At 37.1% G+C, this 14,071-nt stretch overlaps 1 protein-coding gene across 1 annotated transcript; it reads right to left on the bottom strand.

Moving 5' to 3' along the window:
- Window positions 1–3,234: 3,234 nt before the first annotated feature.
- LOC110151061 (olfactory receptor 14A16-like) lies at window positions 3,235–6,535 on the bottom strand. The gene is made up of 2 exons (XM_070459012.1): window positions 5,634–6,535; window positions 3,235–3,265 (listed from the first exon to the last, which is right to left on the bottom strand). Exons 1-2 carry the CDS (start codon window positions 6,533–6,535, stop codon window positions 3,235–3,237), a joined length of 933 nt encoding a protein of 310 aa, XP_070315113.1.
- Between the last annotated feature and the right edge of the window lie 7,536 nt (window positions 6,536–14,071).

The raw sequence follows: 14,071 nt of genomic DNA, 5'->3' as shown, positions 1-14,071 counted from the left end.
TCTATATATTTTCAATGTTAACTTGTTAGCCATCTTCTGGGTATTCTCTTTGGTAAGAAAAACTAATGAATGGAACCAATATTTCACTTTAAGGAGATTATATAGCATGGTCAGAGAATGTACATTCATGAACATAGTACATCAAGTTTTATACATGATAATAGCAATGGTAAAAATCAAAGTAAATCAAAGTTATTCAAGCACAAACACATTAAACTTTATGTTACCTGGCTGCAGGGAAGATATTTTAATTATAAGAACTTTACTTTCAGTTGAGTAACAAAAATAAATCAAACAAACATGAAAACAGTAAAAAAAAAAATTGAGTGTATAATACTTGATCCACTTATTGATTTAATAATTTTAAGGCATAAAAATTAATACATATAAATTTTCAAGTCCTAGGTTAAACTGATGAGATGTAGAGTTAAATAAGTTATTTCCTCAGGAAGAGCAAGTATAGGGAATGATTATTAGAAACATAGTATTATTAGTAGTTAAGTATAATCACATACGGAGAAGGCAATGGCACCCCACTCCAGTACTCTTGCCTGGAGAATCCCATGGATGGAGGAGCCTAGTGGGCTGCTGATTATGTGGTTGCACAGAGTTGGACACGACTGAAGTGACTTAGCAGCAATAGCTGTTACTCCATGAACCACAGCATGCCAGGCCTCCCTGTCCATCACCAACTCCCAGAGTCCACCCAAACCCATGTCCATTGAGTCGGTGATGCCATCCAACCATCTCATCCTCTGTCGTCCCCTTATCTTCCTGCCCTCAATCTTTCCCAGCATCAGGGTCTTTCAAATGTGTCATCTCTTCACATCAGATGGCCAAAGTATTGGAGTTTCAGCTTCAACATCAGTCCTTCCAATGAACACCCAGGACTGACTGATCTCCTTTAGGATGGACTGGTTGGATCTCTTTGCAGTCCAAGGGACTCTCAAGAATCTTCTCCAACACCACAGTTCAAAAGCATCAATTCTTCGTGCTCAGCTTTCTTTATAGTCCTACTCTCACATCCATACATGACTACTGGAAAAACCATAGCCTTAACTAGATGGACATTTGTTGACAAACTAATGTCTCTGCTTTTAATATGCTGTCTAGGTTGATCATAACTTACTTTCCAAGGAGTAAGCATCTTTTAATCTCATGGCTGCAATCACCATCTGCAGTGATTTTTAAGACGATTCTTCAAATCATTTGACCCTTTTAGTTGTTTTGTCAGTCTTTTCCTTGTATTTTTTAGAAATATTTTATATATGCTGTATATGAGTTCACTTGTCAGTTAAACGTATGTAAAGGCTACTTTTCGTGGCCTTTTTCATGACTCTTTTAAATAATGTTTTCTGGTTAATTTTTGATAAATTTTGATCAGTTTAAGCAGTTCTGAAATTTAATAAATTTCTCTTTCCTAATCTGTTTGTTTTGTCTGATTATTCTTGCACATATAACTTATTGTCATGATTTAGATAACTATAATTAATTTTCTTAAAAATATTTTTTTTATTTTTCCACTGCATTTTTAATCAATATCTTAAGTTGGTCTGAGCAATTAATGTTTTCATTATCATTGTTGTTCAGTCACCCAGTTGTGTCAGACTCTTTGTGACACCATGGACTGCAGCATACCAAGCCTCCCTGTCCCTCACCATCTCCCAAAGTCCACCCAAGTTCAAGTCCATTGCATCAGTGATGCCAGACAGCCATCTCAACATCTGATGCCCCCTTATCTTTCTGCCCTCAATCTTTTCCAGCATTAGGGTCTTTTCCAATGAGTTGACAGTTCTCATCAGATGACCAAAATACTGGAGCTTCAGCTTCAGCACCAGTCCTTCCAATGAGTATTCAGGGTTAATTTCCCTTAAGATTGACTGATTTGATCTCCTCGCTGTCCAAGGGACTTTTAGAAGTCTCCTCCAGCACCACAATTCAAAGGCATCAATTCTTTGGCATTCTACTTTCTTTATGATCCAGCTCTCACAACGATAATGACCACTGGGAAGAACATAGCCTTGACTATATAGACCTTGGTTGGCAGAGTAATGCCTCTGCTTTTCAACACACTGTCTAGGTTTGTTATAGCTTTCCTGCCAAGAAGCAATCGTCTTCTGATTTCATGGCTTCAGTCACCATCTGCAGTGATCTTACAGCCTAGGAAGAGGAAATCTGTCACTACTTCCATGTTTTCCCTCTTTATTTGCCATGAAGTAATGGGACCAGATGCCATGATCTTGTTTTTTTAATATTTACTTTAAAGCTGGCTTTTTCACTCTCCACCTTCACCCTCATCAAGAGGCTCTTTAGTTCCTCTTGCTTTCTGCCGTTAGAGTGGTATCATCAGCATATCTGAGGTTGTTGGTGTTTCTCCTGCCTATCTTAATTCCAGCTTGTAACTTATCTAGCCTGGCATTTCTCATGATGTGCTCAGCATATAGGTTAAACAAATGGGTGACAGCAGACAGCCCTGCCATACTCCTTTCTCAATCTTGAACCAATCAGTTGTTCCACACAAGGTTCTCACTGTTGCTTCTTGACCTGCATACAGGTTTATCTAGAGACAAGTAAGATGGTCTGGTTTTCTCATTTCTTTATGAGCTTTCTGCAGTTTGTTATGATCCACACAGTCAGAGGCTTTAGCATAGTTGATAAAACAGAGGTAGATGTTTTTCTGGAATTCCCTAGCTTTCTCTATGATCCAGTGAATGTTGACAATTTAATCTCTGGTTCCTCTGCCTTTTCTAAATGCAGCTTGAACATCTGAAAGTTCTTGGTTCACATAATGCTGAAGCCTGGGGTGCAAGATTTTAAATATGACCTTACTAGCATGAGAGATGAGTGCAATCGCCTGATGGTTACCACATTATTTATTACTGTCCTCCTTGGGAACTGGGATGAGGATTAACCTTTTCCAGTCCTATGGTCATTGCTGGGTCTTCCAGATTGGCTGACATGTTGAATGCAATGTCTTAATGACATCATCCTTTAGGGTTTTGAATAGCTCTACTAGAATTCCATCACATCCACTAGTGTTATTAACAGCAATGCTTCCTAAGGCCCACTTGACTTCGCACTTCAGAATGTCTGGCTCTGGGTGACTAATCACAGCATTGTAGTAACCCAGCTCATTAAGATGTTTTTTGTACAGTTCTTCTGTGTATTCTTTCCATCTCTTCCTGATCTCTTCAGTGTCAACTAGGTCTCTACTGTTTCTGTCCTTTATTGTGGCTATCTTTGGGTGAAATGTTCCCTTGATATTTCCAATTTTCTGAAGAGATCTCTAGTGTCTCCCCTTGTGTTGTTTTATTCTCCTTTTATGCACTGTTCATTGATGAAAGCCTCTTGTCTCTCTGCGTTATTCTTTGGTTCTCTGTGTTTAGTTCATTGTACCTTTCCCTTTATCCGTTGCTTTGACTTCTCTTTCTTCAGCTGTTCGTGAAGCCTCCTCAGATAACCACTTTGTCTTTTTGCTTTTGTTTTTCTTTGGCATGATTTTGTTTTGCTGCTTTCTGTGCTATATTATGGACCTCTGTCCACAGTTCTTCAGGCACACTGTTAACTAGATCTACTCCTTTGAATCTATTTATTACCTCCACTGCACATGCATAGGAGATTTGATTTAAGTTGTACCTGGCTGGCCTAGTGGTTTTCCCTGCTTTCTTTAGTTTAAGTCTGAATTTTACTATGAGAAGGTGAAGATCTGAGCCACAGTCAGCCCTAGGTCTTATTTTTGCTGACTACATACAACTTCTCCATCTTTGGCGACAGAAAATGTAATCAATTTGATTTTGGTGTTGACCATTTGGTGATGTCCATGTGTAAAGCCATCACTTGTGTTGTTGAAAATGGGTATCTGCTATAAGCAGTGCATTCTCTGGACAGAATTCAGTTAGGTTTCACCCTGCTTCATTTTGTTCTCCAAGGCCAAACTTGCCTGTTACTTCAGGTCTCTCTTAACTTCCTACTTTTATATTCCAGTCCCCAATGATGAATGTAACATCCTTTTTTGGTGTTAGTTCTAGAAGGTCTTCTATGTCTTCATAGAACTGATCAGCTTCAGCTTCATCAGCATCAGTGGTATGGGCATAGAATTGGATTACTGTGTTGGATGGCTTGCCTTGGTAACAGACTGAGATCATTTTGTATTTTTGAGTTTGCACCAAAATACTGCATTTTTTACTCTTTTGTTGATTATGAGGGCAAGAGAGTTCCAGAAAAACATCTATTTCTGCTTTATTGACTATGCCAAAGTTTGACTGTGTGGATCACAATAAGCTGTGGAAATTTCTGAAAGAGATGGGAATACCAGACCACCTGACCTACCTCCTGAGAAATCTATATGCAGGTCAAGAAGCAACAGTTAGAAATGAACATGGAACAATAGACTGACTCCAAATTGGGAAAGGAATATGTCAAGGCTGTATGTTGTCACCCTGCTTATTTAACTTATATGCAGAGTACATCATGAGAAATCCTGGGCTGGATGAAACACAAGCTGGAATCAACATTACCAGGAGAAAGATCAATAATCTCAGATATGCAGATCATACCACCCTTATGGCAGAAAGTGAAGAAAAACTAGAGTCTCTTGATGAAAGTGAAAGAGAAGAGTGAAATAGTTGGCTTAAAATTCAACATTCAGAAAACTAAGATCATAGCATCCAGTCCCATCACTTCATGGCAAATAGATGGGGAAACAGTGGAACAGTGAGAGACTTTATTTGGCAGGGGGTGGGGGGCAAAATCACTGCAGATGGTGACTGCAGCCATGAAATTAAAAGATGCCTGCTCCTTAGAAGAAAAGCTATGATCAACCTAGACAGCATATTAAAAAGCAGAGACATTATTTTGCCAACAAAGATCCACTAGTCAAAGCTATAGTTTTTCCAGTAGTCATGTTTGGATGTGAGAGTTAGACTATAAAGAAAGCTGAGTGCTGAAGAATTGATGCTTTTGAATTGTAGTGTTGGAGAAGACTCTTGACAGTCCCTTGGACTGCAAGGAGATCAAACCAGTCAATCCTAAAGGTCCTGAAATTATATATATATATATATATCATTGGAAGGACTGATGCTGAAGCTGAAACTCCAATACTTTGGCCACTTGATGCGAAAGACTGACTCATTGGGAAAGACCCTGATGCTGGGAAAGACTGAAGGCAGGAGGAAAAGGGGATGACAGACAATGAGATGGTTGGATGGCATCACTGACTCGATGGGCCTGAGTTTGAGCAAGCTCCCGGAGTTGGAGATGGACAGGGAAGCCTGGCGTGCTGCAGTCCGGGGGATTGCAAAGAGTCGGACACGACTGAGTGACTGAAGCAAACTGTCTTTTTAATCAATGTCGTAGTTGGTCTGAGCAATTAATGCTTTACAAAAATTTATCTTTACAATTTCAGTTAGAACCCTATTGGTTTTGTCATACATTTGGTCTGGACAGGCATCATGCCTATTAGTACCACTTCAATAAGTAAAACCAAATTTTCCATGATAATCTTACTCTACACATTTAATATTACTGTCAGAATGTGCCATCAATGTCTCAGATAATTATGTCAGTGAATTAAAAGATCATGATGGATGTGAAATTAATTCTTCTAATTTGATTGAAAATATCCAATTATTTTCAGTTTCCTTAGTGCCATCTTCATATCCTTATTTCTCAGGCTGTAGATAAGGGGGTTCATGGTGGGTGGCACCATAGTATAGAATACCGAAATTAACAAATCCAAAAGTGATGGAGATTTGGGTAATGGGCGTAAGTAGGCAAAGTACCCAGAAGAGAGAAACAAAGTCACAACAATGAGGTGTGGCAAGCATGTGGAGAAAGCTTTGGATCTGCCTTCTCTGGAGGGTATCCTTCGCACAGTGGAGAAGATGTGAATGTAAGATATATCAATAAACACAAAACAGCCAAAATCTAGCACTAGGCTGAGCCCAATGACTACTAATTCCCCAGTGTTAAATGAACAAGCCAGAGAGAGCAGTTGTGGGACATCACAGAAGAACTGATGTACTTCAGGAGATCCACACATGGGTGTGGAAAAGGTAAGAGCTGTGTGCAAAATTGCATTGAGACTTCCACTGAGCCATGAAGAGGCAGCCATCTGCACACAGGCTCCATGGCTCATGATAATGTCATACCTGAGTGGGTGGCAGATGGCAATATAGCGGTCATAGGACATGACTGTGAGGAGCGCTACTTCTGTCGTGGCTAAGAGGAAAAAGAAAAATACCTGTGAAACACATCCAAGGAATGAAATGGTGTTGTCATTAGTCAGAGAGTTCATGATGGATTTGGGGACAGGGATGGAAATGAGGCCAACATCCAGAAAGGATAAGTTCTTCAGGAAGAAGTACATTGGTGTGTGGAGGCAATGATCCTTGGTGGTGAGTGTGATGATAAGAAGATTCCCAAGCAGGGCTGCCAGGTAAATTAGCAAAAAGAGCACAGCATGAAAGATCTGAATCTCCCGAATATCACTGAATCCCATAAGAAAAAATGTGCTCCTAGAGGTAAAGTTGTACATTTCTTTGACTTTTAATCACTGACTTTCTCTGAAAGAAAAAGAACAAAAGTAAACAACTTGAGACTCAGTTCGAGAGGGTTTGTTCTATTTTAACTTCCTTTTCTCCCACTCACATCCATGTTTGTGAGAATATTTGAGACTTCATGAGACTGATAGCAGGTTCCAGTGAGCTTATTTTACCACAGTGATCACATAGCAGTATGACTGAATGGGGTGCCAGTCCAGTTCAAATCATCTACTTCATAATTTTATGTGGATTAAGGCCTATTTTCTGTATCTCACTCAAGTGAAATTTTACATACTTTATTTTACAATATGTAGTGAGAAAGGCAGTGGATTTTTATCAATCAGTCTTAAACACAAATTTAAGCTTAGTCACTCACTTGCTTTTTAATGAATTGATTATCTAAGCATTGGTTGACTCAAATTCCAAAGTAAGCTTTCTTGTCTGATTATCATTATTATTATTATTATTATTGTTTCCACCCAGGGGTAGAACCCACGGCTCCTGCAGCTTCTGCATTGCAGGAGGATTCTTCACAGCTGAGTCACCACTGGGGAAGCCCTTGACACTCCATGCCCTTTAGTAAAACTTTAAATTTGTGTATTTATTACTGTCATTCAGAAGAGATAATTTATGCAAAATTCCATTGTGAGGCCATCTTAAGTAGATCCAGGATTTTTGCCTAGCATGTTGAATTCCTAATCTAATAACTGTTTACTTAACTCAGTGATTGCAACAACTTATTTTTCATACACTATATTACTGATCTTAAAGTCTTTTTTTTCCTTTTTCTCTTATTTTTCTGCCCCAAGGGTTCACTCTCTATTTTTTTCTCTCTCTCTCTCATGCATTTTGAATTCCATTATTCAGACAACCACACACAAATTCATCCAAAATGCTAATGTTGATTATTTGTAAGTGTATAAGCTCTATGGGAAAAATTCTGAAAACTTGCATTCTACTTCAAATCATTAGATATAATCACAAAGCAATGAAAATACAAAGTAACTCACTGTGTGACATGGAAATATTAAAACTTTGAATAATAAGTTGAATTTAACTTTTCAAAATCAATTTCAGTAATACAGTACCCTGCATAGTTCTCTCCTGGAAAACATTCTCTCATTATCTTCTATTTATTTGAGTATCATTGTAATTTTTCCTACACCAAATTCTTACCTCCTAAAAGCATGGTTGATGCATGCTACCTTCCAATTATATATACCTACATCCTCCCTAAACCCCCCTAATATATGTCATGAAATTAGCCAATCAACCAGCAAACAAAAACTAAGATATTTTACAAATACCATTCTATTATTACTATTATCCAAGATTAAGGTGAGCCTTACTTTCTTTCTGTGAACTCACCTTGGGATTTATAACAAACCTTTATTTATTTATTTATTTTACCAAATCTTCTCTATCAACTGAACTTGTGGTTCACAAAATGTGTTCCTTGCCCATCAACAGAAGCATGACTTGGGAAATTGTCAGAAATTGAGATTCTTGGGAAACAACGCAGACCTGCTGAATCAGAAACTCTGGGATGAGATCAAACGAGCTGTCTGATCTACACTATAGCTTTTGAGAGCCACTGGTTTAGAATATCTTGGTTCATGACATTTTTTTCTCTGCCTTACTGGCAGGATTTTTTTCCCTTTCATAAATGTAGTTTATGATCTCACTTAAAGGTGAAAAAAAAAAACAATTATAGAAATAGAAAACAGATTGATGTTTTGCAAAGTTGGAGGAGGTGGGATGTGAGGAAAAGGGTAAACAAGGTCAAAGAATATAAACTTCTAGTTATAAGATGAGTAAGATCATGGGAATAGCATGGTAGACTATAGTTAAGAATACTATTTTACATATTTATATTTGAAAGTTACTGAGAGAGTAAATTTTAGAAGTTCTCACCATAAAAAAAGCAAAAATAAGACAAAGCAAACAAAATTATATAAAATGATCATACGTTAACTAACCTTATTGTGGTAATCATTTATATATATATATGTGTGTATATATATATATATATATATCACTACCTAATCTACCTTAAATTTACCAAATGTTATATGTCAATTTTGTCTCAATAAAACAAGAAAAAGTAGTTGTTCCTCAAAATTACTTTTGCTTTTCTTCTCATCCATCTTCAAGCTTAATTTGGTTGTTTTAGCAATCAAAATAAGCTCTAAGCAATAACGCCAACTTTCCTCTAGAGATCCAGAAAAAAATTTATCTCAAACTTACTCTGCATTTACATTTTAATTAAATGACAAATGAGAACATAATAGTTTCCTACTCTACAACTATAATAAACTTGTAAGATGGTATTTATTGAAGCAAAAGAGGGTAGACACTAAATATTCCAGGAATTCTAAGGGAGTCACTGTGGACTGGATGAAGAAATGTGGGAAATGAAGTGATTTGCCCTTGGAATATTGACAGTGTTTAGGAAGGAAAAAGAATATTCCGTCTTCAAAAACAGGAAAAAGTGTGAGCAAGTCAGGAACAAGACTAGGCAGCTTAAGGAATGTGTATGTAGAATCACATGTAGCAAAGGTGTGTGCATAAGATGTGATGTAGAAACGAGTGGTTCAGCTTTATGTCAACTCTGACTACAAAGGGCACTTGAGGGTTTAAAGAGGGTGGTAGAGTAAAGATGGCATTTCCAAGAATTCAACAGTTCTTCATGTTTAGCAATTTTTTAATAAAAGATTATTTTTGAGGAAGCAAAAAAAGTGAGTGTATTATTTTAATAGTACACATATGGTTATTAAAATAAGTTCTGGAATGAAATAGGTCTGAAATGGAAAGAAAAAGCACAAAACAAATGTGAGAAAGATGTGTGGAAGCTTTGAATGTGTTACTGAATGAATGAGAGGTGAGAATAAAATTCTAGACACAGATGAGGCTATGAATTATTCCACCCTTGCTTCTAAACCAAGCAAGAGGTAGAATGTGCATGTCTGTGCCTGCATCACTTTGTGCCTCTTTCCCACTGTGGCTCACCTTGTCTATGTTCTGAATTGCAGTGCTATAGCAAACATTCCTGCTTCTTAAAGACAAGGAAGAAAAAGTCTGCAAGAAAGCATCCTTATATCCGAGAGGATGAACAATTTGCTTAATGTTTCAGCATAAAATAGTTGTATGTATTTTTATTAATTATGAAAGAAAATAAAATTTGTTTCACTGGTATAAAGAAAGTCCTTGCATTGTTATTGCATTGTTGGAGGTTTTTTTTTTTTCTTTTTCATGTATTTTTATTAGTTGGAGGCTAATTACTTCACAACATTTCAGTGGGTTTTGTCATACACTGACATGAATCAGCCATGGTTACATGTATTCCCCATCCCAATCCCCCCTCCCACCTCCCTCTCCACCCGATTCCTCTGGGTCTTCCCAGTGCACCAGGAAGGTTTTGTAGAGTTGAAAAAAGCCATCTTTTGTCCCTTGAAAGACCATCAGACTTCCAATGGCCTGATTCACCCTGACTTCAGTGTCTGAGGTCAGACTGGAACTGGCACTGGCCTCTCTTCCTTTCCTTAGATCTGCCCCAACAGGAAGACTCACAGCAGAACATGTGGAAATAATCCCCAAACACTTAATTGTCACTGACCAAGCCAGAATATTAGGAATTTTTTTTTTTTATTTTAATGATTCAGGCAGTCAGTTAAAACAAATTTGTGTTGGAATGCAATAAAAATTTCTTATATTTTGATAAAGTTCTTAAAATATCTTTGCTGCTGCTGCTGCTGCTAACTCGCTTCAGTCGTGTCCGACTCTGTGCGACCCCATAGACGGCAGCCCACCAGGCTCCGCCGTCCCTGGCATTCTCCAGGCAAGAACACTGGAGTGGGTTAAAATATCTCTAGGCCCATAAATAATTTTCATCTGAATTGCTCACCTTTTTGTTTTATAGCTCAGAAGTCAAATCCACGTACCTGTGAAGGAGAATTTATTCAGCATTACCCTCCCCCACCCTATATAACAGGTTGGTATTTTACTTTCTTCAGAATAAGTGGGCCTGCGAAGGCATGCATTTTGGCAGGCTAGTCTAAGGGAAGAATGTTTAACAGGACTTCCGTGGAGGTCCAGTGGTTAAGAATCCAGGAAACACGGGTTCTATCTCTTGTCCAGGAAGATCCCATGCCGAGGAGCAACCAAGCCCATGTGCCACAGCTATTGAGTCCATGCGCTGCAACTACTGAAGCCTGTGTGCCTAGAGCCCACTCGTATGTGCCAAGTCACTTCAGTCATGTCCAACTCATTGCAACCCTATGGAATGTAGCCCACCAGGTTCCTCTGCCCAGAGGATTCTCTAGGTATCAATACTCGAGTGGGTATCTTCCAGGGTATCTTCCCAACCCAGGGATAGAACCCACGTCTCTTACATCTCTTGTCTTGGCAAATGGGTTCTTTACCACTAGCACCACCTGGGAAGCCCCTAGAGCCCATAGTCTGCAACAAAGGTAGCTTCTGCACACCATAACTAGAGAAAGCCTGCATGTAGCAATGAAGACTCAACACAGACAAAAATAATAAAATAAAATAAAAAAAAAGAATGATTAACAGTTTGTGAAAAGTGCTGTTGAGAATGTGAGTTCTTGAGCACTTGCCTGCACCAGATACATTCTAAGACGGTTCCATGTTATATAATATGACTTATATCAATGCTCAGGCTTCCCTGGTAGCTCAGCTGGTAAAGAATCCTGCAATGCAGGAGACCCTGGTTCAATCCCTGGATTGGGAAGATCTCCTGGAGGAGGGCATGGCAAACCACTGCAGTATTCTTGCTTGTAAAATCACATGGACAGAGGAAGCTGGCAGGCTACAGTCCATGGGGTCGCAGAGAGTCAGGCAACTGAGCAACTGAGGGACTAAGCGCAGCTGAGGACATATCCATGCTCAAGCAACCCATCTTATATACCCATTATACAGACACAGACCTGTGGTGAGCTAAGAAACCAATCCCACATGACACAATGTAGAAGCAGGATTTGAACACAAGGGCCTCACTCCTAAACTTTACATACTTGAATACTACATGCTGTGGTAACACTCAGACTTGTTTTATCCCCAGTTGTCATCCTTAAACACTTTTGCAGAGGTGATTACTTTAACCTTCTTCCTCTGCATGGTGCCTCTATTTATGAAAACCAACCTCATATCACAGTGCTTCCCTATTCCTCCAAAAAATGGGATACAGTGACTAACAGAGGATTGGTTTATTGGGGTCTTCTCCTTTCTATCTCTTTTTATGGACTTCCAGAGCATAACAGTAACAGCTAATGTTCATAATACTCTCAGTCTGTCTATTTCACTCAAGTTACCTCTTCTGAACTTCAAAACAGAATACTATACACACATTAAAAACAAGAAAAATGAATACTTACAGAAGTATAGATATCTAACTAGGGTTGCAAAGTGAACTAAGAGGTTCAGAGCACCTGTGGACACAGGTTCAGAGCAAGAATAGCATGAACTTCACTGGATTTTTTTCAGCTGCAGAATATAATTTTATACAAAAATTTCCCAGACACAGTGTAACAGGATTCCTGCCCATGCTTCTTCACTTTTTAAGGTGATTTTCCTTCAATTGCGTAAGTAAGCACCCTGAGAATACACTCAAATAAAAAAAAAAAAAAAAGTCCTTGGCGAGAAAGAGACTTTAGAAGAGCTACATCATTCATCACTAGAGCTGTGACAAAATCCCAAGAGACAGATTATTTCAGTTTTTTATCCAACGTCGTCTTTCTTTAACATTATGACATGATGAATAAAATCCTTAATAATTTTAAGGTGAATATGTTAGGCTGCACAGTTTTAAAATGTGTATGAGCCATTTGTCTTAACTTTTTGTCAGCGCTTTTTATAACTTTTTCCTGTTTTATTGGTCTTTATTGCTTTCTTTAAGCTTTCTGTATATTAGGAAATTTAGAATTCATCAGGCTCATGCTTCTCAGACATAAGAACAATTTTCCTCTGCTTTTTTTTTTTTTTTCATTTTTTCCTGTAATGATATTTGCCCAAGGTTTTTTTAAACCAGTTAGATTCTGGTTTCTTTGGGGGTCTTGCTCTCCCAAGTTTTTAAGCCACATTATTTTTAAAAAGTCCAAAATATACCTTTCTAGTTTTTTTTTTAAGCCGTCATTCTTTTGTCCACCTCATTCAGAAGTATTAATTTTTTTAGCAGCATTTAGCAGCTATAATTTTTATAGCAGCATTTTACAATACTTTTAGTTCATTTTCCAAGCAAGTTAACTAGTAATTTATTAATCTGTCAATTTATCAATTCCTCCACTATAGTCCATAGATATTAGCTATCTAATCTAATTATATGTAGGTTGCAATTACTTTATTAACATAGGTATACTAACAGCTGACTACTAAATTATTGCTTTAGTGTATTTATAGTTTTCCAGGCAGGCAATCATAATCTTCTAAGAATAAACATAATTTAACCATTTTTTCCCATTTGAAAGCTCACATTTATTTACATATATTGGGAAAACAAAATATATTAAATATAAAATATATTTTTTCTTATTTCTAATAATTTTTGGATTATATGTCATGGTGCACACTTAAACATATTGTAGGGATAAACAATTACTAAGATATCATTATGATTTACTAAAAGTGCTGAAGTTTATGAGGACTTGATTGTTTTTAATTAAATTAATTGTGAAATATATTAATATATTTCTGGCAAGTGAAAGCAATTTGAGCCATGGAATGAAACAATTTCTGTGTTGTAGCTTCTATATGCTTTTGATAGCAGCTAATTTTGCTTTAGTTGTGTATATTCCCCTGGTATTTAGAAATGGTATATATTTGTATATCTTTTCTGAGTATGCATTTTTTAAGTTTTTTTTTTAAATACAAAATGCAAAAATTATAATCAGACTCATACAATCATTTTAAATAAATCAAGAACATACTTTTTAATCAATTAATTTTAATTGGAAGATAATTACTTTACAATATTGTGATTGTTTTTGCTGTACATCAACATGAATCAGCCACAGGTGTATATGTGTCCCCCCATCCTGAACCCCCATCCCACCTTCCTCTCCACTCCATCCCTCTGGGTATGAAAATATTATACTCAGTGAAAAAATTCTGATTCAAAATGCCACATATTGCTTGATTCTGTTTATATGAAGTGTCCAAAATAGGTAAATTTACAGGTAAAGAAATTGGGTTAGTAGTTGCCAAGGATGGAGGTAAGAAAATCATGACTTTTTTGGAGTAGAGAGTTTCTTTTCTAAGTGATGAAAGTATTCCAAAATTAGATCATGATGATGGTGGCACAATTCTCTGAATATACTAAAATTCATGGAATTGTAGAGTTTAAATAGTATATTGTATAATATGTGAATTATATCTTAATAAAACTTTTATATTGAAAACAAAAGCAAAGTAATTATCTTCTACTATGTATTGCACATAATTTCAGAATGTTTTCATGTAAATATCAACATAATTCCATTTTTAAAAACTAATATATTTAATTGGAGGCTAATTAC

Source organism: Odocoileus virginianus, chromosome 3 (genome assembly GCF_023699985.2).
Source record: "Odocoileus virginianus isolate 20LAN1187 ecotype Illinois chromosome 3, Ovbor_1.2, whole genome shotgun sequence".
NCBI lineage: Eukaryota > Metazoa > Chordata > Mammalia > Artiodactyla > Cervidae > Odocoileus > Odocoileus virginianus.
This window is presented reverse-complemented; position numbering and strand designations above follow the sequence as displayed.